Source organism: Idiotropiscis lumnitzeri, chromosome 14, assembly GCF_059441095.1.
Source record: "Idiotropiscis lumnitzeri isolate Australia: NSW breed Sydney's pygmy pipehorse chromosome 14, RoL_Ilum_1.0, whole genome shotgun sequence".
Lineage (NCBI taxonomy): Eukaryota > Metazoa > Chordata > Actinopteri > Syngnathiformes > Syngnathidae > Idiotropiscis > Idiotropiscis lumnitzeri.
In genome coordinates this window covers 19,331,471-19,350,977 of record NC_142404.1, presented here as the reverse complement: position 1 = coordinate 19,350,977, position 19,507 = coordinate 19,331,471, and the positions used below count along the sequence as shown (strand labels likewise).

General features: G+C 44.9%; 1 protein-coding gene across 2 annotated transcripts in view; it reads right to left on the bottom strand.

Annotated features, from left to right (window-relative positions):
- col18a1a (collagen type XVIII alpha 1 chain a) overlaps positions 1–19,507 on the bottom strand; it is a 45,413-nt gene that overhangs the window by 3,102 nt on the left and 22,804 nt on the right. Inside the window, exons 1-33 of one of the 2 annotated variants that reach the window (XM_088315224.1) lie at positions 18,207–18,693; positions 12,882–13,423; positions 11,269–11,352; positions 10,267–10,338; positions 7,073–7,151; positions 6,552–6,679; positions 6,223–6,249; positions 5,906–6,112; positions 5,670–5,696; positions 5,514–5,576; positions 5,339–5,416; positions 5,206–5,256; positions 4,949–5,071; positions 4,799–4,861; positions 4,643–4,687; positions 4,373–4,504; positions 3,967–4,038; positions 3,407–3,433; positions 3,154–3,252; positions 2,898–2,933; positions 2,660–2,749; positions 2,543–2,575; positions 2,411–2,446; positions 2,005–2,064; positions 1,848–1,925; positions 1,739–1,774; positions 1,572–1,625; positions 1,414–1,479; positions 1,009–1,074; positions 885–921; positions 396–440; positions 284–318; positions 55–183 (exon numbers count right to left, since the gene is read on the bottom strand). In XM_088315224.1, coding sequence (XP_088171350.1) covers positions 55–183; positions 284–318; positions 396–440; positions 885–921; positions 1,009–1,074; positions 1,414–1,479; positions 1,572–1,625; positions 1,739–1,774; positions 1,848–1,925; positions 2,005–2,064; positions 2,411–2,446; positions 2,543–2,575; positions 2,660–2,749; positions 2,898–2,933; positions 3,154–3,252; positions 3,407–3,433; positions 3,967–4,038; positions 4,373–4,504; positions 4,643–4,687; positions 4,799–4,861; positions 4,949–5,071; positions 5,206–5,256; positions 5,339–5,416; positions 5,514–5,576; positions 5,670–5,696; positions 5,906–6,112; positions 6,223–6,249; positions 6,552–6,679; positions 7,073–7,151; positions 10,267–10,338; positions 11,269–11,352; positions 12,882–13,423; positions 18,207–18,564 — 3,078 coding nt within the window. In that variant the 5' untranslated portion in view covers positions 18,565–18,693. Of the gene's footprint in view, positions 1–54; positions 184–283; positions 319–395; positions 441–884; positions 922–1,008; positions 1,075–1,413; positions 1,480–1,571; positions 1,626–1,738; positions 1,775–1,847; positions 1,926–2,004; positions 2,065–2,410; positions 2,447–2,542; positions 2,576–2,659; positions 2,750–2,897; positions 2,934–3,153; positions 3,253–3,406; positions 3,434–3,966; positions 4,039–4,372; positions 4,505–4,642; positions 4,688–4,798; positions 4,862–4,948; positions 5,072–5,205; positions 5,257–5,338; positions 5,417–5,513; positions 5,577–5,669; positions 5,697–5,905; positions 6,113–6,222; positions 6,250–6,551; positions 6,680–7,072; positions 7,152–10,266; positions 10,339–11,268; positions 11,353–12,881; positions 13,424–18,206; positions 18,694–19,507 lie in introns of those variants that run through there. The other variant, XM_088315225.1, reaches the window with a different exon arrangement.

The following is a 19,507-nucleotide window of genomic DNA, read 5'->3' as shown; positions in this document are numbered from 1 at the left end:
ACTCCAAGCATGAGAATACACGGCGGGATTTTGATGTTTTATTCGCAAACTCACTGGTAAACCTGGCTTGCCGGGAGGCCCTTGTGCGCCTAGAGGTCCTCCATAACGAGGGTCATAATAACCACCAGGTTCGCCCTTTTCTCCCTTCACTCCCGGGTCGCCATGCTCTCCTTTTAGGTCATTCTGGGTTTAAAAAAAAAAAAAAAAAATAGTTTAACTTTGTCCAATATTGTTCAAATGTGGTTGACGCTTTTATTTCAGAAGCTTCAGTTTGTGTGCTTACCTTGAATGTGTGAAGATCAAAATTGGAGCCTGTTCCTGTAAATAATTTTTTGGTGATCATGCAGTGTAACCATCAAGAATGTTCTAATGTGTATTTCGAATCGAGGCCTTACCGGGGACGCCTGGGAGGCCACGTTCGCCCTTTTCGCCTTTAATTGCTGTCGTAAAATAGGACACGCACATCGCGGCATGAGACACAGGTAAGTGACTTTGGCATCGCTATTTCCCGTATTTTGTGTTTTATCGCCTCATTTCTCAAATCGAGTTAGACTTGACGGATTAATCTTGCGACAATGGAGTACTCCCCCCCCCCCCACTTCAGGCGGAGCTGCTGTATCTGGAAGAAGCCGAAATGAGGAACGTTTTTTTTTTTTTTTTTGTCTCCAGAAACTTTAAAGCCTTCTTTAATCTTACTTCTTTGACAGGCCCATGTACTTCTTCCTGATGAGAGAACATGCTTATTTTCAACTTCCATCATTTTATAGCGCACAACGCCCGCCTCAAGTCGGCACGCTTCAATGTTACAATGGTATCGCACTCAATAGAACGGAAAAGTTAATCGTGAGCTGCCTGTCAGCTCGTGTCTGGTGAAAAGTTCCTACCTGGAGTCTGATAATTCCTGCCGGTTCCATCATAGTGCTGTGAACAACGAAATCCAACACAATATTTACTTTTGACAGCCATGATTGTCATCTCGTTGCAGCTTCAAATGGTTTGCTAACTCACGCTAAAGCGATCTACGGGTCCAGAAGGTCCTGGTGGTCCCGGTGGTCCAGGTGGGCCAGGAACACCCTGATGAAAAATGACAATAATACATTATATATGTACCGTATTTTTCAGATTATAAAGCGGAAATTTAAATCCTTTCATTTTCTCAAAAATCGCCTCATAATATGGATGGATGTCGAACGGAAGTGGAATAAAGTTTGTTTGTCTTAATGTGAAATAATGCACCATATAACCCGGCGCGCCTTATATATGGTAACGAGTTGTGACTGAGAACAACCAAAAGTTCAAGCCCCAAAAATTAAATACATTCTCGTATCGGATTTGAATAGAAAAAGCTGAAGAGATTCAGACCGTAAATCCACAAAAGAGAAAACTTCATGAGACGGCTTGAAAGTAACTTACCGGGTATCCAAAGCCAGAGCCTGGATCTCCTTTCTCACCCTTGTATCCATTTACACCGGGCCGACCCTAAACGGACGCAACGTTGACACTTTTTAATTTCCGGGGTCAAAGAACATCATCGGCTGTGAAAAACATTGCAGGCAACATTATTTACTTACAGGTCTCCCCGGCATTCCAATTTCACCTTTAATTCCATGAGGTCCATATTGTCCCTAAAAAGGAACCCGAGACACAACTCATTGCAGCATTGGAAACAAATTTTGGACATTTTGGAAACGATTGCTGTTGTTATTTGAGGACGAATATGAGATGTAGAAATACTCACAGGTGGTCCCACAGGTCCAGGAGGGCCTCGTTCTCCCTAAACGCAGAGTGGACGCATCAGAAAAAGGTACGAGAGACAAACGCAGACTGTCAAAGGCGCTGATGCTTACTTTAAAACCCGTTAGCCCCGCCGTCAAGAGTGGACCCCCATCGGGGCCGATGACTAGACCCGGCTCACCTTTCTCGCCCTGCACGGGGGAGAAGCGCCGTTAGCTCCACAACCAAAGGCGACTCGAGTCTAAACGCCGCGTGAAGCTATGACCGTACCTTGATGCCGTAACCTGGAGGGCCTGGATCTCCCACGTCACCCTTCGGACCCATCGGACCCTAACAGGACCAGACCGTTACAATCATAGTCTGCTGATGTCAGAATCAGAATAACTTTATTGTCATGGCACCTCAAGGTGCAACAGCATGGAAAAGACGGAACCCGTCCAGGAGATACGGAACGGAGTCCGGGAAAAAAAAACGGTAACGTTAACAAGTGGGAAGTGTCGAAGGGAGTCCACCTGCAGAAGGGCGGGCTTCGCAGCCAGCAGGGCGCCACCACATCCCGTTCTGCAGGTGCGCCATAATAGCGGAAGGGGGAGGAGTTGGGGAGAAGCCAAGTATATTGCGTAATCCAACAAATATTAACGACAATTGTACAAAAGTAATCACTGAAGGGACTTACAGGGAATCCAGCACGACCTGGCACACCAGCTCCTCCCTTCACAGAAAAAAACAAAAAAACAAACATTTGATTAGGTGAGGTAGACCCTGGAGAGGTCGCCAGACAATGTTTATATTTTGTTTGAATACACACCTGCGGCCCAATACTGCCAACAACACCGTCAAACTGTAGCAGCAGAAAAAGAAGACGGGAATGAAAAGGATGCAAATTGACAAATTTTGCTACCAACATTTGGGGAATTTGCTTTACATTGTCAGACGGTTGGTAGATGATTTGTCCGGGCGGTCCAGGTGGGCCGGGCGGTCCGGGGAATCCAGAACCATCGCGGCCTGGTTCACCCTGAAGCAAAGCATGCATGTGAAATGCTTAACATCCATTCATGCGTTCAAGAAAGTCACTCACTGAAGAATGAAAACGCAAAAAAATAAAAAATACAGTCCAGCATACCATCTACTTGACAAAATCAAGAATTTGAAAAGATATTCACCCTCTCTCCTCTTTCTCCTCTGTCGCCCTTTGCTCCCTGTAAGGTTCAAGAATAAGACAGCAGATGTCAAAAAGCAATTCAAATTCAAAGCCAAAAGGTAAGCAGAGCTGCAATGTTAGCGCAGTTAGCAAGACCGCGCATCCTCTATGACTCGAAAAAAAGTGTTTGGCTGAACCGTTTCCTTGTTGAGCGGGCAGTTTGGAAGCAATTTGCACGTTTGGTCGATGGTCCAAAAGTAATGAAAAGAATGAGCGACCTGAACTCCAGGGAAGCCGTCCAATCCCGGTTGGCCATCTCTGCCTTCAGGACCCTCGCTGCCCTTCTGACCGGTGAGGCCGGGCAACCCGGGTTTACCCTGCAGGGATTCATGCCTTCATTTTAAATGTGGGAACTGAATGTTGACTGAACAAAAGTTTGCCACCTTGAAAAAATCTTTCTCCAATTGACCAACATACGTACAGCATATATGTGAAAAATCAGATTACTGCATGAAGTGATGGTTTACTTACGGCAAGTCCAGGCAGGCCTGGTGGTCCCTAAGAGCACACGTTCGATTGCGTTAAAACATGGAAGAAGATTCCAGTGTGCGTTTATTTTGACCATTTTTGTCTCATGAATAAACCGGATTAAAGCAGCCATTTTGAGAAAATTCCAAAGGTTGTAATGTGACAAATTTCCGACTCGGGAGTTTATTCTCCCAAATGAGCTCAATTGGATGCGGGCGGCACTCATTTTGTAGGCTGAACTCATTGAATGTGGGCGGAGCAAAATGTCAAATTTTTATGATCTTCTTGAGGCGTTGCCATAAAATGAGGGCGGGCACTGGGCAGCCTGTTCATTGCTTGAAGCTTCAAATTGGATTGGAATTTTTTTTGTTTTTTTAACTTCAAAATGGGTCCACTTGACTTGCGCTGTCACAGGAGGTTTAAGAACCATGTTTGGATGCTGTCTTTACAAACAGTCAGCTGTTCCTTTTACAGGCTTCATGGCCATTTCGCTGAATTGTAATTTGGCATAAAAAAGTGGATTGCAATTTTGACGAATGTTTCAAATGCGACAAACGACTAACCTGTCGTCCTTCAGGTCCTCTGACACCAGGAAGCCCATTTGAGAAAATCCCACCAGATCCCTCCATGTCATCCTTCAAACAACAACAAAATCTTGAAGCATTACAGCAAGCATACGTTTCACGGATTGTAAAGTAATCGCTCGTTTATCGCCGTGGTAACGATCCAGACCAACTCGGCAAGCCGTCAAATCCGTGACGTTGCGATCGAGATGATTTTTAAAGCTTCATGAAACGTACTAGTTCCAATCGGTATTCGCATGTGAGGTGCAGGTATTATTTTTGTCCACTAGGGGTGCCCATTCTCACACTGTCCAGTTATTGCGCTTGAAGGCCAGCGTGGCCTGTTTTGAGTGACAGGCTTTAGCGTAAGCCACTTGATTTGCAGAATGACTTGACAAGAACTTACAAATCCAACACGGTATGTTGGCCCAGGAGGCCCAGGAGGTCCAGGTGGCCCAGCCGGTCCCATTGGTCCGGGCAAACCAGCCAATCCGGGCTCCCCTGTTGGTCCGGGTAAACCAGAATCTCCTTGAGCTCCCTATGAATGGACAAAACAAAATGCATTTTCAAAAAATAAACACGGAATTAATGAGGAGAAAAAAGAAAGAGTAACCAGATGACTGCAAATCCAACAACCTATGCGAAAACAAATTGACTAAAATAAATAAATCTTAACCTTCTGTCCAGCAAATCCTGGCTGACCAAGGACACCGGAATCACCCTAGAATCGCACAAAATAGAACAAATAATGTTCGCAACATCTCTTCGGATTGGACGTCCAACTCCAAATGTCGGTTGAGGTAAAATGGAGGCAAAAAAAGTCGGAAATGACCTTCTCTCCCTTCGGGCCAGGCGCCCCTGGAAGGCCGTCGACACCCGGAACACCAGGCAAGCCCTGCAGGCCAGAAGGTCAAGTCATCACAAGCACTTTGAAAGTTGAGAATTTCTTTTAGGATTAGGAAAGCAAGACGGTGACACTTACAGGTTGACCGGGCGCCCCATCTTGTCCCGGCGGTCCGACTGCCCCCGAAGTCGATGACGTGTTTGGTGTCGCCGGACCGGGAACACCGGGTGGACCTGGCGGGCCCGGTGGCCCCGGCAGTCCCTAAAACAAAAATAATCCAACTGTATTGAAAGATCCGTCAAAATGCTCTCCAACGGCTGGCTGCTTGGAAAACGTCCCGGCGTCCATGAGCTAATCACTTCAACGCCGTCACATCTTATGACGACCGCACTTACCCGAACTGATTCCAGATCAGGGAATCCTGAACCCTCCATGTCCACATAAGTCTGAAACACATCCGTCAGAAACAGTCACATCCAATCAATTGTCTCTTACACAACTCAGCGTGCAACTTGCGGAGTCACTCACAGATCTGCTTCCTGGTCCCGGGGGTCCCGGAGGACCTGGTGGCCCTCTGGGACCAGGCTGACCATCGCCACGCTCTCCCTGTAGGCATCACTCCATGAGCTTCACAGCTTACAGTCAATATATATATTTTTTTACGGTACGGACTTCAGGTCCACTCTGTGTCCGTTCATCTCACCTTCGCTCCTTTCAGTCCCGGATCTCCAGGGGTCCCCGGGAAGCCCGGGGGTCCATCAGCACCCTGAATTGACAACGGGGTTAAAAGTAGAAACGGTCAAGCCATGCAAAAGCAACGTGCAAAAACATAAGGCGCAAGTTGTTGAAAGTCACTCACCCTTTTTCCATCTTCGCCAGGATCACCCTAAACAATTACACAAAGTATACATGGCCCGATAAAATCAACATTAAGAAGACATATTATGGACAATTTCAGTGCTTGTATACAAATAATTGTCATCTAACAAAATGTGTTGATTTGGACTTACACTTCACGCAACTAATATTTCATATTTATTTGCGTTCTACTGCTTTTCGGTGCAAAATTAAGTATTAAATAGAGAGCACACTAACTGGTTCTCCGTCCTCTCCCGCTGGTCCCTGTGCACCAGGGGGGCCTGATGGTCCAGGTGGTCCTCGAACACCAGGAACACAAGAAGCATCAGAACCTTCTTGGCACACGGAGACCTCTGACGCCAGCCCTGGAGATCCAAGGGGCCCCGGGGGGCCGGGGGGGCCGGGTTCTCCCTTCTTTCCTTGGTAGCCAAAACCTGCGTTGCCCTGGAAAACAAATGATAAATATTTGTTGGGATAAGGAGCAACTTTTTGTACCAAGGAGTTTAAAAAAAATCATTTTAAAAAATGGCGTATTGTCTGGAGATTCATCTCACCTTTGCTCCCTTTTCTCCAGGTTCACCCTGAAAATATGAAGAATAAAATAGCATTACCTGCTTGTTCTTCATCTTCAGAAACAAAACATTTCACGTCACCGTGACCATAAACGCACTTTGTCAACCACCACCTCACTACAAACTAAGAAATACACATCCAGTATGTCACGTTACAAAAAAACTAAAATGAAAAGTGTGGGAAAAAGCCCTTGCTAATAATAAGCACTTTTTTTTCTTATTAAATGAAAATGCAATTTCAAAAGCAGGTGCTTGGGCTATTAAAAAATCATTTTTTTTAAAAAAAGGAGAAATGATCAAAGGATGCGCACCTTCCCCCCTCGAGTACCGCCCTGTGAGCTCACGGCAGTGCTGTGGCCGGCGTCTCCTTTGGGCCCCGCTACACCGCGCTCCCCTTTTGCTCCTCGGTCGCCTTTCTCGCCTTTGGCTCCGACGGATCCTGAAAGGACCATGACATTCAACACCAAACAGAGTAGAAAGAAACATAGTTGACATAGTTACAAAGACAGGGGGGTCAGGATTAAAGATCTGTGACCTATTTATTTTCAAAATGAGTGCAAAGTTATATTCAAGTTTTGGAAACATAATTTGAATTTGAAAAAAATTAATTAGGTTATTCTAAACATGTTGAATTATTTATGGAGGTAAAGGGTTACACAGTGCAATAATCATCATGTCCACTAGGTGGAGAGATTTGCCATTAAGTCAGTAAGAAGGACTTGAGGTGTGAGGGGAAATAATCCAAAGGAGTCCCAAGTTTTTGTTTCCAGTTTTGACAGTGCCGCTTCAATCTTTTGCCGCGAAGTGAAGATTGTGTGAGGACGGGCGTCACCTGTGTGTCTCACAGCCGACGTCTCCTCCTGCCTGGCGACCGGTGGTTGCTGAATGGGCCTCAAAGAAGGCGCAGCCGTCTGGTGGTGAATAAAAAAAAACATCATCAGTGATAATTCACCTGCATGAACATGTTGCTCGGCTTACATGCTGATCTTTTACATTTTAAATTAGATATGTGCCCCAAAAAGCTCATTTAAAAATGTTTAAAAAAAAAAAATTCTAGCATATCAGATTTTGGGGATATTTTCTTCTTTTTTTTTGTTTACAATACTATTATTATTCCGAAAACCTAATGTGCAAGAAAAACAAAAATGAGATTCTGAATCAGCGCACAAAAAAATAATCAAGCAAAGTTTACTCGCATCCCTAATTAAAAAAAATGTTTTTCATTTTTCGATGTAGGCCGTGGGAAAATGTACTTGATACTTCCGAAACAAAAAAAAAAAAAATCTGATGACTCGGCACGAATATGTCCAGGCAATTATAGTCAAATCAACCAAACAAGTGTTCACTCAACTACATTCTCCATCGCAGTTTGTCTTAATGCCTCATGCAAGCGCTCACGTCTGCATGCCAGAGGTCAGAAAATGTACACGTTGCTGCACAATCCTAAAAACACGCCAAACATTTTGTTGGCATTTTAAATCAGCATAATTGTAAAGAGCCCCCGAAATGCACAAGGGCAGGACTGCGAAGCAACAGGAGCAACTGATGACTCATTTCAGCTCCTTTGTGTCAAAATGGAAAGGCGAGGAAATCATGGAAGCGCACAGCCCGCTGCCCCCGCCTCCCAAACAAACACACACGCACGCACATTGGGCTCATTCTTCACCTCTGACACACTGCGATTGTCACCTGCAAAGAATGTTAAAAGAGCGTGCAGCCCAAGGGGGCAACATGAAGCCCCGGTTGATATTTAACCAGTTGTCTTCGTAGAGGCCCCCCGCCCCCTCCCTCTCGCCATCCCCCGGCCACCCTCACTGCGTCGCATAGCAACGGCTACGCTAAAAATTCCACACAACAATTATTGACTCTTTCGCTTGACACAATTAATAACATGATAAGCGACGCATTCATGCATTCATCGTAAACGGGGGGGGGCTGAAGGCTGGCAGGCCCTGAGATGTGCTGACAGACTTGAACCACATGACCTCCAAAGTCTAAAAGCACACATCCAGTTTCCTTGGAGACAGAAATCCTACAGCGGGTTGGCCCAACGCACGAGGATGTTCACAGAGTACAGAATGGAAGTTTCGGGTCAATCTGCATAAACAGTTTGGCCTTGGTAATGTTTTGCAAAAATCCGACTCTTACAATCACAACAATAGAAAAAAAGCGCTTCAGTTCTGCTTTAAAGGCTTCTCTCACACCCAAAGCACACCTCCTACATGTCCTGAATCATTTCAATGGACCTCTCTGCCATTGCAGACTTCCTCATCGTGCTCGTGCAGTGCAGTACAATACAATGACCAACAGAGGGAGACAAACTAAGGGAGGGGAGGACACTTCAGCGACATTGTCAAAGATGTCACGAGCAACTCAGCCTCCATAAATTCCTGCATGCCAAAATGGAAAGTTTCACTGAACTGCCATCTTTGCCGTTGCCCTGACATGTCAGAGTTGTGCAGACATCACATGTGGAAAAAATTGCTCGGCAGGTGTTTGGTACCAGCTGTTGTCTTTAAGACCACCTTTGCTGATGATGACGCTAATAAATGATAAGAAACGACAATTGGACGGCGGGAGAACCCACTTGTAAAAGTGGCATGCTATTAATGCAGAGTCATTACGGCCCAAACATGAACATTCTGGAAGCATGGCAAGCCCCGCCCACTATGTCTCCTGCAGGGGTTTTCAAACTGGGGTGACTGGAACCCCAGAGCTCCAAGATTTGTAACTTGGAAGTCAGCAAGATTAGTTGCAATAAGTTATTTTGTCGGAATATTTTAAAAAAAAAAGTGCAACAATAAAACAAACATAATAAATCAAATCATTTAGTCTGGAGCCTATAAATAATGTGACATAAAAATTTAATAAAGCAGTCATTTTGAAAGTTTTTTTTTTTTAAAGTCAAAGGGTGTAATAATGTTTTAGGAATGTATTTGCTACAATATGACTCCAACCTCAAAACTTTCATTTTAAAATCCTAATGCAAATGTGAATTAATTAGTGTGAGGCTTATGAAAGGTTCCCGAAAAAAATGATTTCGTGCAAGGGGTCCCTGCACCCAAAAGGTTTGACAACGTCAGTTTCCGGCTTTTGGTCGATTGACAAACCAGCCCTCAATGTCAAAGTCATGAGTGGAATTGGCGTCTGTTTTTAGTGCGTGTGCACACACTATCGTCGTGCGGTTGTGTGTGTGTGTAGTGGGGATGGGGATGTGTCGCTTATCTTTCCAGGGTGGGAAGACAGAGTGGGTGTTTGTGGAATCTGATTGTGTGACAATGTGAACAGGACAAAAAGCAGGGACAGGACTAAGTGGCATGATAGTGGCTAAAACAAAATACCTCAAGAGTGAATACGAGCACAAAAAAAAAAAATTGCACGTGGAGTCCCACAGGGTTCGATTCCGGGACCACTTCTATTCTATTCTGATGTTTTGATATTCAATGACAAGCGTTTAAGTTGGAAGAGTAGTCGCCATATCGCGAACAAAATGAATGAAAGTCCAACGAAATCATCAAAAATTCCTCAAAACTCTTCATCCTAGTTTGATTGATCCATAGCTCGTATTTGAATATCGCATGTGGGAGGTCGGCATCCTTAAACTTCAATCTTTTGCAGGACTGCTGCTTCCAGTGACTTTCTCAGCAATGAATGAACAAAGCCGGGAAACTTAAATACAATCAAACTGACGGGACAACGAGGTACACCTGGACAAGACCCGAGCAAATGGAGAGAGCTGATTGGCTGACACACAAAGGAACAGTGCTGACAATGTAAAAAAAAAAAAAAAAAGAAACAAGCGAGCAAGCCATAGAAAAAGAAACACAAGAAAAAAACGTGAAACTAAAGCTAATCAGAAACCAAATCAACAAAAACACTCATCTCAAGACAAAATCTTTGACTACTTTTGATAATTTTTTGAATTTCTGCGTCCTTATTAAAAATATTGCATGTCGCTTGTAAAGGACATCAAAACTCTTTGAGGAATTCATCTCTTTTTATTTGGTGGGGAAAATGGCTCCTTACCGTCCATGTGTGTTTTTCGACGGATGGTTTTGAAGATCTGCTTTCCACATCACCGCTTCCCTCTCCTGAGGTCTGACAAAAAACAAGCAGAAAGTAAACAAAAAAAAAAGTTTTGCAGCAAATACTAAACTGTGTTGCGGTGTGTCATTTTTTTTCTTTTTAGGAATTATTTTTTGGGATGATTAAACCCTTTCCAAATTGCGGCTGTAGCAAAGATTGCATCGTCAACATATTTGTTTGATAACATTTATTTCATAATCCTAACATGAAAACTGCCAGCGTCGCTAAGAACTGCATCTCCGATCAGATCGCTGCAGTGACAGACAGGGAGAGCGTTTTGAAAGTCACGACGCGGAAGACGTTGCTTCTCGTGGAAAAACAGCTGTGAGTGAGGTGATGGTTTGCAATGAAAGCAACATCCACTCGGAATGTGATTTCCCCCACGCGCTCTGATACAAACAACATGCGAAGCTCACTTGACAAGCCTTCAACTGGAGCAGGAGGAGCGGGGGGGAGGAGCTTGTAATGTTTTATCAAACAAGCTCAACGGCGGACTGCGGTGAGGCACCTGCGTTTGAGTCTGGCTGGTCCAAAGAGTTCTGCAAGACTCTCCAACGTTACAAACTGATGAGAAATGACGGCGGGTGTTCATCTTTGCATTGAAAGGGAAATACATTCGTGCCAAACTGAAAACTGGCCCGATGGCCTAATTTCTTCACAATTATCCAAATGAGCATATTTGTCTGACTAAACTGTTTTTTTAAATGATAACTCCAAATGTGTCACATTCTTTTGGTAAATATCGAAAAGTATATTTTAATCCAAACAAACAGCGTTCAACTTCAACAACGTTAAGAATCCGTTCAAATGCGTCCACAAACATCCCGCGTTACTTGTCCGAAGATAACTTGCAAACTGTTCAAACTCGTATTTGCCATCAGTCGCGGCGATGACGATTGGATATAAAATCAAATATGAAATGTCAGACGAAATAACACTCACCATGTCCGAGTCGTCGTCATCGTCTTCGCAGGGCCTCGCGGCGGCAACGGGGTCTCCCACCACCCTCAGCTCGCTGATCACACCCTGAGAAGAAGACGGGACCAGTCGCTCGATGACCGAGTCACAGGACAATAATCACAGATCACTAAAACAAAGACGCAAAAAAAAAATCAAAAATCCACGGCACACGCTGTCATGTACACGTACGATGTACGGTTCGCGTCACATCACCGAAGCTCATCATAATAATAAACGATAAAAGACGAGAAAAAAAAAAAGTAAAAAAAGAAACGTCTTATAATGGATGCAACTTGGCAACACGCTGACTTTGCACAGCGCAATCATTTTCCAAAAATGCAATCTAAACGTTTCTGAAAGAAAATAAATGAAAATTTAGAAAATGTGAAAAACTCGTGCGTCGGGTCAGATCGGAAGCCACCTTCATTCATTTGGACATATCAAATCGTGCAAAGAAGCTGTTTTCTTTTTCATTCCATTCATCTTCACAACTTTTAGCCGAGAGATTTTTTTTCCAGGAAAAAAACCCCAAAAACTAAAAAACAGTCAGAAAACAATGATTTAAACTAAATCCGCTCATGATTCATTGCCAACATTTGACACGTGAAAAATAATCTTTTAGCCATTAACTTTTCAGAGGAACGAACTTGAGCTGAACTTGCTTCGAGTGCACCTTTGGCCGCACGCTTTTAGTCGCCAAGGGTAGGCAAGAGGAGAACAAGCGAGTTGAGCGGATTTCCGGCCGGGTCAAATGAGGTGATTTGCTGCCGACGAACGAAAGATGTTAACGAGATGGCCACGCTGAGGACGGCCAATTACTCGCAGACAACGTTGGCGAGGCCGCTGCGTCGATTTGGAACAGTCCGCATGATGCGTTGGATCAGGCTAATTGGAGCAATGAAATCTGATGAGTTATTCAGCTGCAGTGACTCGTAACGTCAATCAGCATCGGAACACCAAAAGTTGCTTCTGGTTCAAGACAAAAGTTGAAGGATGCGATGAGACAATTCTGAGCTCACTCACTCACTTATAAACGCAGAAGGCCAATGATTCATATTCTTTTTTTGGTCTATTTTTTTCTGTAGAAATTCTCCTGAGCTATTCGCGCGAAAACTCGCAGGTTTTTTTTCTGTAACCTTAAGATGAAAGTTGGAACCTCGTACAGCGGTGCCTTGAGATACAAGGTTAATTGGTTCCGTGACCACGCGTACGTCAAAACACAAAATTGACATCATTGTTAGTCAGCCACGCCCACGTCTGCCAGTCAGCCACGCCCACCTACTTCGGGCTTTGTCGACAACTCACTCGTTGTCAAGATTATTTGCTTATCTTCCATGCGCCACTCGGCAATAAAAAAGTGTGAAGTCGTTTCTGGGAGGGAAAAATGTCTTCACGGGCTGCAAAGCTAATACTTGTGAAGTGAGATGAGTTTACTTGCGTCTGAACATTTAGTTTGCGAGTCAAAGCAAAAAAAAAAAAAAAATGGTAACTTGTATTTCAAGGCAACATTGTAATTGGTCTCAAGGAAGTACATCTCAAATTAAAACCAGCTAATTCAATTCCTGGGATTCTAGCAAAAGATCTTTTGTACATACCAAAAACTTGCTGGGATCGGAGCCACCCGCCTGCCCAACAAAGACCCCGGCGCCCGCTTCCAGCGCCATCTCATCGGGGGACCGTTCGATGCGCTTCACTTGAGGATCGATGTCACAGTTCATGTAGAACTTGACCTTGTCATCCTTTACCGCGATGGCAAAACGGGTCCAGGTGTCCCTCAAGGAAGGCACCAGGAACCGGGCGGCCTCGTATGACGTCTCCGAATCGGGCTCCGTGTAGTACAAGATGACGTTCTGGTTTCCGGCCTGCACGGGTGACAGTTTGACGCCCACGTACATGATCTGCTGCGTGGCGTCTGTGAGCGAGAAGATGACGCCGCCCTGATCGGACGTAGGCTTCAAGTTGAAGATGAGGGAAAAGTCCCGGTAGAACGGGCTCGGCAGGTGGGCGCGGGCCAACTGGCCCGTGTTGGCATCGGGGCCAAACACGTAGCCGGGAGCGCCGTCGGGGCCGTGAACTCGCGTAATCTCTTCTGGAGGAGGGTCCCCGATCAGCTGCGGCAGGGAGACGCCGCTGTCTTCTAAAAGGAAGAGAAAAAAAGATTGACGTGAGATCACAATTTGCAAAAACACAAAAAGGCGTGACAAAAGGAAGGGCAGCATGGCAGGGCACGATGTTAGAAGATCTTTTATTCGGTTTTTTGGGCTTACGGTGTCATTGTGTCTGATGCAACTACTACTATTACGTAAGATCCTCAGAGCAATTTAACATTCAGCCAAACTTCATGTTCATGGAGAAACAAGAGGAAGGGAACTCAATCCAAATCTTTGCTTCAAGACCAGGCGTGGGCAAACTACGGCCGGGGGGCCACATGCGGCCCGTTCAACGTTTTAATCCTGAATGGCTTTTGTATTTGAACTTTTCAACAAATTCAAACAAACACAAGAGGCCGGTCTTATGGAAGCCAGGCTCATTTGCCCCCCCCCCCACCCAAAAAAAATGTAGTGCTTTTATCTGACCTCCACATCCATTTGTGTGAAAACACGTTGCCTCGAAACTAAAGTCAATAAGTCCCCCGATTTGGTGCAACATCGACTGAATGACACTGCGCCATTGTTCCGTGTCCATCAGCTGGGCCCCTCGCACGTATGACCTCATTCCTCCATCTCCATGGGTGACTGGTGACTTAGTCCCGAAGAAATGAAGCAAGCTGAAGCAAAGCAAATATTTTCAGAGCATGGTGTGGATGTGTCTGACATCCCACTTCACACAATCTCGGATTACTTATTACAAAGCGCGACGCATCGCCGTGTTTTTACAAGACGCGCTGTTCCGGGACATCACTTGAAATTTGTCATTCTTTGAAGACAAGCTTTGGTTTACCGCCCGGCGACTCGCGTTCAAGCTCCATTGGCGGCTTCAAAGCCTCCCCGCCGCGGTGAGTGCTGGCGGTGGCCCGAAACACACGAGGTGTTTTTGGCCCGGCCCGGCCGTCCCGCTTGGTGCTCAACAAGTCGGAAGATTCCAGCATGCTGTTCCAAAAGCAAACTTTGCAAACAACAAAGTCAAGCCTTAACACCACAGCAATAAAGCACTTGACACTATTATTGGAAGATGAGCCCTTCGAAAATTTGACGACATTCCTAAAGATATTTTTATAAACACACCAACTACAAAAATGGATACATGTGGAGCTATTAGCCCAGTAGATTTCTTTCAAGAAACGTTGATATTGGTCCACATCGGCAACATAACTTACCAGACAATGATTCGGAGAGCTCCCAATGGGGCATCCGACGAGTATACCGCAAGTTGGAGATACACTCACAGTGCAACAAAATTATCAATCAGGGCAAGCAAATAAAAAAAATAAAAAAAAATACAACATGAGAGTGAATGTGTATCATCTGTCCACTAAGAAACGTAAAAAGTTTACTCCCATTATTAGCTAACGGGCTGGTAAACAAGTCGAGACAAAACAAGAGGAATTTGTTTTGGAAACAGATCGACGCAAGTTATTTATTTGCCATGTTGCAAGAACCAAGTCATGTGCTGCCAATGAAAATTTGTCCAATTAGCAAAATCTTGCATTTGGTGGCAAATGCCAAAATTGATGCAAACCACAATTTTGCCGTCAGCGCAAAATATTAACATATTTTTTCATTCATTTTTGACAGTCTCAAATGATTGTACAAGTACAGTTCAGTCTTCAAATTCGCATGTGTGGCAACCATAAAGAGACTAAACGCATTTTGTCGCGACGGGACGCGATCTCCATAACTGCAGTCGAACCTTGAAAATCAAACGGCCCAAAGGTCGCACATCTCATGTTCAACAAAAATGACGCGACGTGGTGAAGGCCGTCACGTCTCAAAAAAACAAGCTGAACATGTTTTTGGAGCGGAGCGAGCGAGCCACAATATGGCCGAGCGTCTCCACACAAACAAAGCCATTAGCATTTTAACTGCATTTGTGAGGTTCTCCGCAACCTTTGTCAACCAATGACGGCCCAGAGGTCACTGAAAGGAGTCGCGCCAGGTTTATGGTGCTCGTTTGTCTTGCTGATAAAAAGCCTCTTCCTCTTCTGAAAACATTCCAAGATGGGGCTCCACCATTGAGATTTTCTGGTTAAGAAAAAGATATGCAGTGTGAGAGCGTTTAAGTCCCGCTTTGGAATTGTGTATGAGCCATGGGAAAACTTTGAATCATCCGCAAAGTCACCGTTTTACACACTTTTAAAACCGGCAACCATTCATGGGCGATACAAAAACATCCGTCTCATAAAGTTGATGATTCACTGGAGCCCATTTTTAAAATTGTGAGGCAAAATGAAACGTGGCGGTTGTTAACCGTTTGATTTAGAAGTGAAATCAAGGCAATCCTCAAACGAGAGAGAGAGAGAGAGAGAGAGAGACAAGAACTGGACAAGAAGCACTTAATTGACCAAAGTTTTTCCGCTCATGCATTGTGAACATGTACTTCGGGACCAAGATATGAGCGACTTCTTTCACGCACGTAACCATAAAAAAAAATTTAAAAATCATGTCAAAGGCTCATGTTCCACATCCTGCCTTGCGACGACCCCCCCCCCCACCCCATGAGTAAACAGATCACATTCACAGCGTCCTCACAATGTACATTTTTGGGCTCAAAACTGCCACATCTGCAGAACGACTTTGTCGAAAAGATGTCAATGTTTGCGCTTGGTGATAAAGTTGTGCATCAAATCAAGCAAAGCCGATCTGGTCGCATTCTTACATGATAGGCTATAATTAAATGATGTTGTGGCGTGGTAGGTGGTTATTAAGGCCGCAAAGCAGACAATGTTGTAGTCCTCGCATCAACACAGCTGTTTATAGTGTAGTAATGTCTGCTAGAAAAAATGGAAACTCAAATTCGTTTGTTTCCATCTTTCCCAGAACGTATCAATGACTTTGACGAACCTTTCTGACAACACCACACCGCAAAACGCCAAGTCTGCACGGCATCTTATACGAAGAACTACCCGACCTCTCAGTCTGCCAGCACAACAAGCTGTCAGAAAGATACTGACGCTGTAAAAAGACCTCGAACATTCACTGATATGAAGTCAAGGAGGAGGTCGGGGCCGCGTGTTTGGTCAAAATCATTTCCAAGCACATCTTCATCACACAAACACATTTTTTTCAAGTGGATTGCAAAACAGAATTTTGCCCCCCCCACCTCCCTCAAAAAAACAAAATAAAATCAGTCAACTGGCATTAAACGTCTGAATCATCAATTCTGATGATTTTCAACCAGCAGATACTTTAAATTAGGTTAGGATTCGTACCATCAGTCAATTAAACCCCGAGAATGGAATCAACCAACTAGGAACATTCCCATGCCATAAAGAACAGACCCAGAACCCATCTTTACATCACGGATCATGCATTTGGAGACCTTAAGTATAAGTCACACGTGATTTACATGGGCAAGGGAACAAATACATGCAAGAGATTACAGGTTAGCTTTTAGAGAATGACATTCCATGACAGCAATGCGTGTTTTGTTGTTCATATTCCTCTTCATTATTGGGACACCCATGGGGGGAGGATGGGGGGGAGGGCGTTGGGTATTCTGCTAAAATTGGGTTGGAACTGCCGACAAACTGGGGAGGTCAGAGTTTGGAAACCCGGTTCAAATAAATGCCAAAACTGGTATTTATTTCAAGCGGTCGTTACCTTTGTGCTTAAAAAGCGACAAGCACTGATACCCATCGTCCTCCTCTTCTGGAAGTTTGTGGCACTCCACCGGGAGGCGTCCCTCATCCAGGAGCGACCAGCAACTGTCCCTTAAACCTTCACAAAAGCTTCGGCAAGGCAACGCCGTCATTGGAGCGCCACAATCGGGTAGCAACAGACGACAGAAGAACGTCTCCAGACCACGGTGGCAATTTGACCTCAACAACCAAGACCAGTGGTTTAGGAGAACTTGGATTTGCTCCAAGCTGCTCTGATTGAGATGATTTGGCACAGCAAACCTTTTGCCCACCATGGATGAGCAAAACAGAAGAGAGGGATCCACTGACAAGCAATGTGGGTTTTTACGATGAATCGTGTTTGTTTTTTCATCATCTTTTGCTGATGTCCGACGATTTTCATGGGTAGCTGTAAAGGTTTGACTGCGTTTTAACAAATGTTCCGATGTTTGTGCTAAGGCACGGCTAGGTGGGACAGCCTGGCTCGTTGCTAACACCTGATTATTGAGTCGGTCCTGGGCGGTAAGGTCTAAAACGGTTCCGTCTGATTTTGAGTCATCTGAATCTGGTTGTATACGAAACATGGTGGAAGTTTTAAACGGAGAAAATGCCATCTGGTGATTTTTTACGGCAGTGGTGGGTGAATTTAAGTCGAGTCCAGGATCACCTTCATATGATGGTGATCCTTTCGCGTGTCGCTTGTCCTCTGGACGCCACGTAGTTCCCGAAGAATTGCTATCAACAATTTTGTTTGGTAAACGTGCAAAGAGAGCCAATTGAGGAGATGGTTCCGTCAAAGTGTCAGACTGATTTGCACTCAAGCTGAAGCTACCCCCAGCAAGATTCTTGCTCGCTTCAGTTCCACTACGGCGATTACTGCGACTCATAGCACTTTTTGGAAATTTCAGATCTTCACCTTCAGAAAGTTTACCGTCCCTCCTGTCAACCTCATGAAAGTACCTGGGAATGAAAGACTTTTTGAGGTTGCTCACAAAAGCTTCTGACTTTTCCAATCCAGATCCTTCACTTATTTTTGCCATTTCAGATTCAGACAAAAGACCAGAATCAGAATGTCCAAGAGTAGACCCAACTTCGGATACATTTCCTATAAAACCTTCAAACTTAGATCCCGCAGGACTCGTACCTTTTAGTGCCGATGTTTCATGACCAGTTTTACTCGTGCTTGGTGAAATCTCTGTGGTGCCTTCGGCTGACGTGTGCTCAAGCTCCACTGTCGGTGCAACTGTAAGCAGTTGAAGCGCTTCGGTCGTCTCCTGCCAAGTCCTCTCATCACTTTGCTCACCCCGTCTGTCTTCAATGACCTCTGCCCCAGTACTTGCAGAACTCTCGCTTGGCACGTCCCCACTACCTGTGGGACTGCCGGACCCCTCGTGATCCACCGATGGGGCGGGAGTGGTGGTCCCAGTCCAGGACCAAAACCAAGCATCAGAGTAGACCACATACACGGTCAACAAAAACAAAATTTCACCATGGGTCCTCATCTTGGGTACACTGTTGAGCACATCCACCTGTTTGATCCTCAGACTCCCTGAGACAACTGTGACATGTCTTGGCAGCCACACACACAACCCACACGCATACACACGAGAACACACACCCCGTAGTGTCTCTTCACACACTATTCTGCAGAGAAGACCAGTGAAGAGAGCACTCCATTCAAAATAGTCAAGGGGGGCGAGAGCAGGAGGAGTTGTGCTCCTTATTGGCTGCCCACGCCACATTTCCTCCGGCAACTCCTCCTTTTGTCAAAGCAATGAAAAGTCAGATCTTCAGCGAACCTACACTTTCGGATTATGCCAGTCTTTGTACATTAGTGATGCTTTCACTTCTTGAAGAAAAGGTTTCCCTGGACTCAGTCTCTTGAAAGCTAAGAAACGACGACTAAGAAGCGAGATGAGTTGACTTTTCTTGTTGCCGGTGTGCAAAGAAAATTGTGAAGACGAGCCATTCAAGTCTGAAGTGCTCAGATGTCACAAAGTAACCCAGGCCTCACGTTCTTGTCCGGACTGGTTTCGCATGCTGACATTGGGATGAGTTGACAGAGAACCTCAACTTTAGTTGCAACCAGCTTAAGCTCCTTTCAGCAAATATTTCCTGCACGTTAAAAAAAAAAACTGCAATTGGGAGCTTTCAGACACAAACGTTGACATGAATGACCAATCGCCAAAGGCCCTCGGAATACAGCAGTCCTGACAGGGGACATTTTGCGTTGAAGGATTTCATTTACTACGACGTGTTGTGACTTCTGTACAAATTTGAGTTACGTTGCAATCCTGGAATTATACATCGGGATCCCGCTATACTGAATGAGAGGCTGGACTTGAATTCTAGAATTAGAAAAATGTCTGTGTCTCCTTCAGATCTCAGTCTGGGGTCAGTCATGATCCAAATGAATTTAAAATTCATAGCTGAACTAATTAGGCG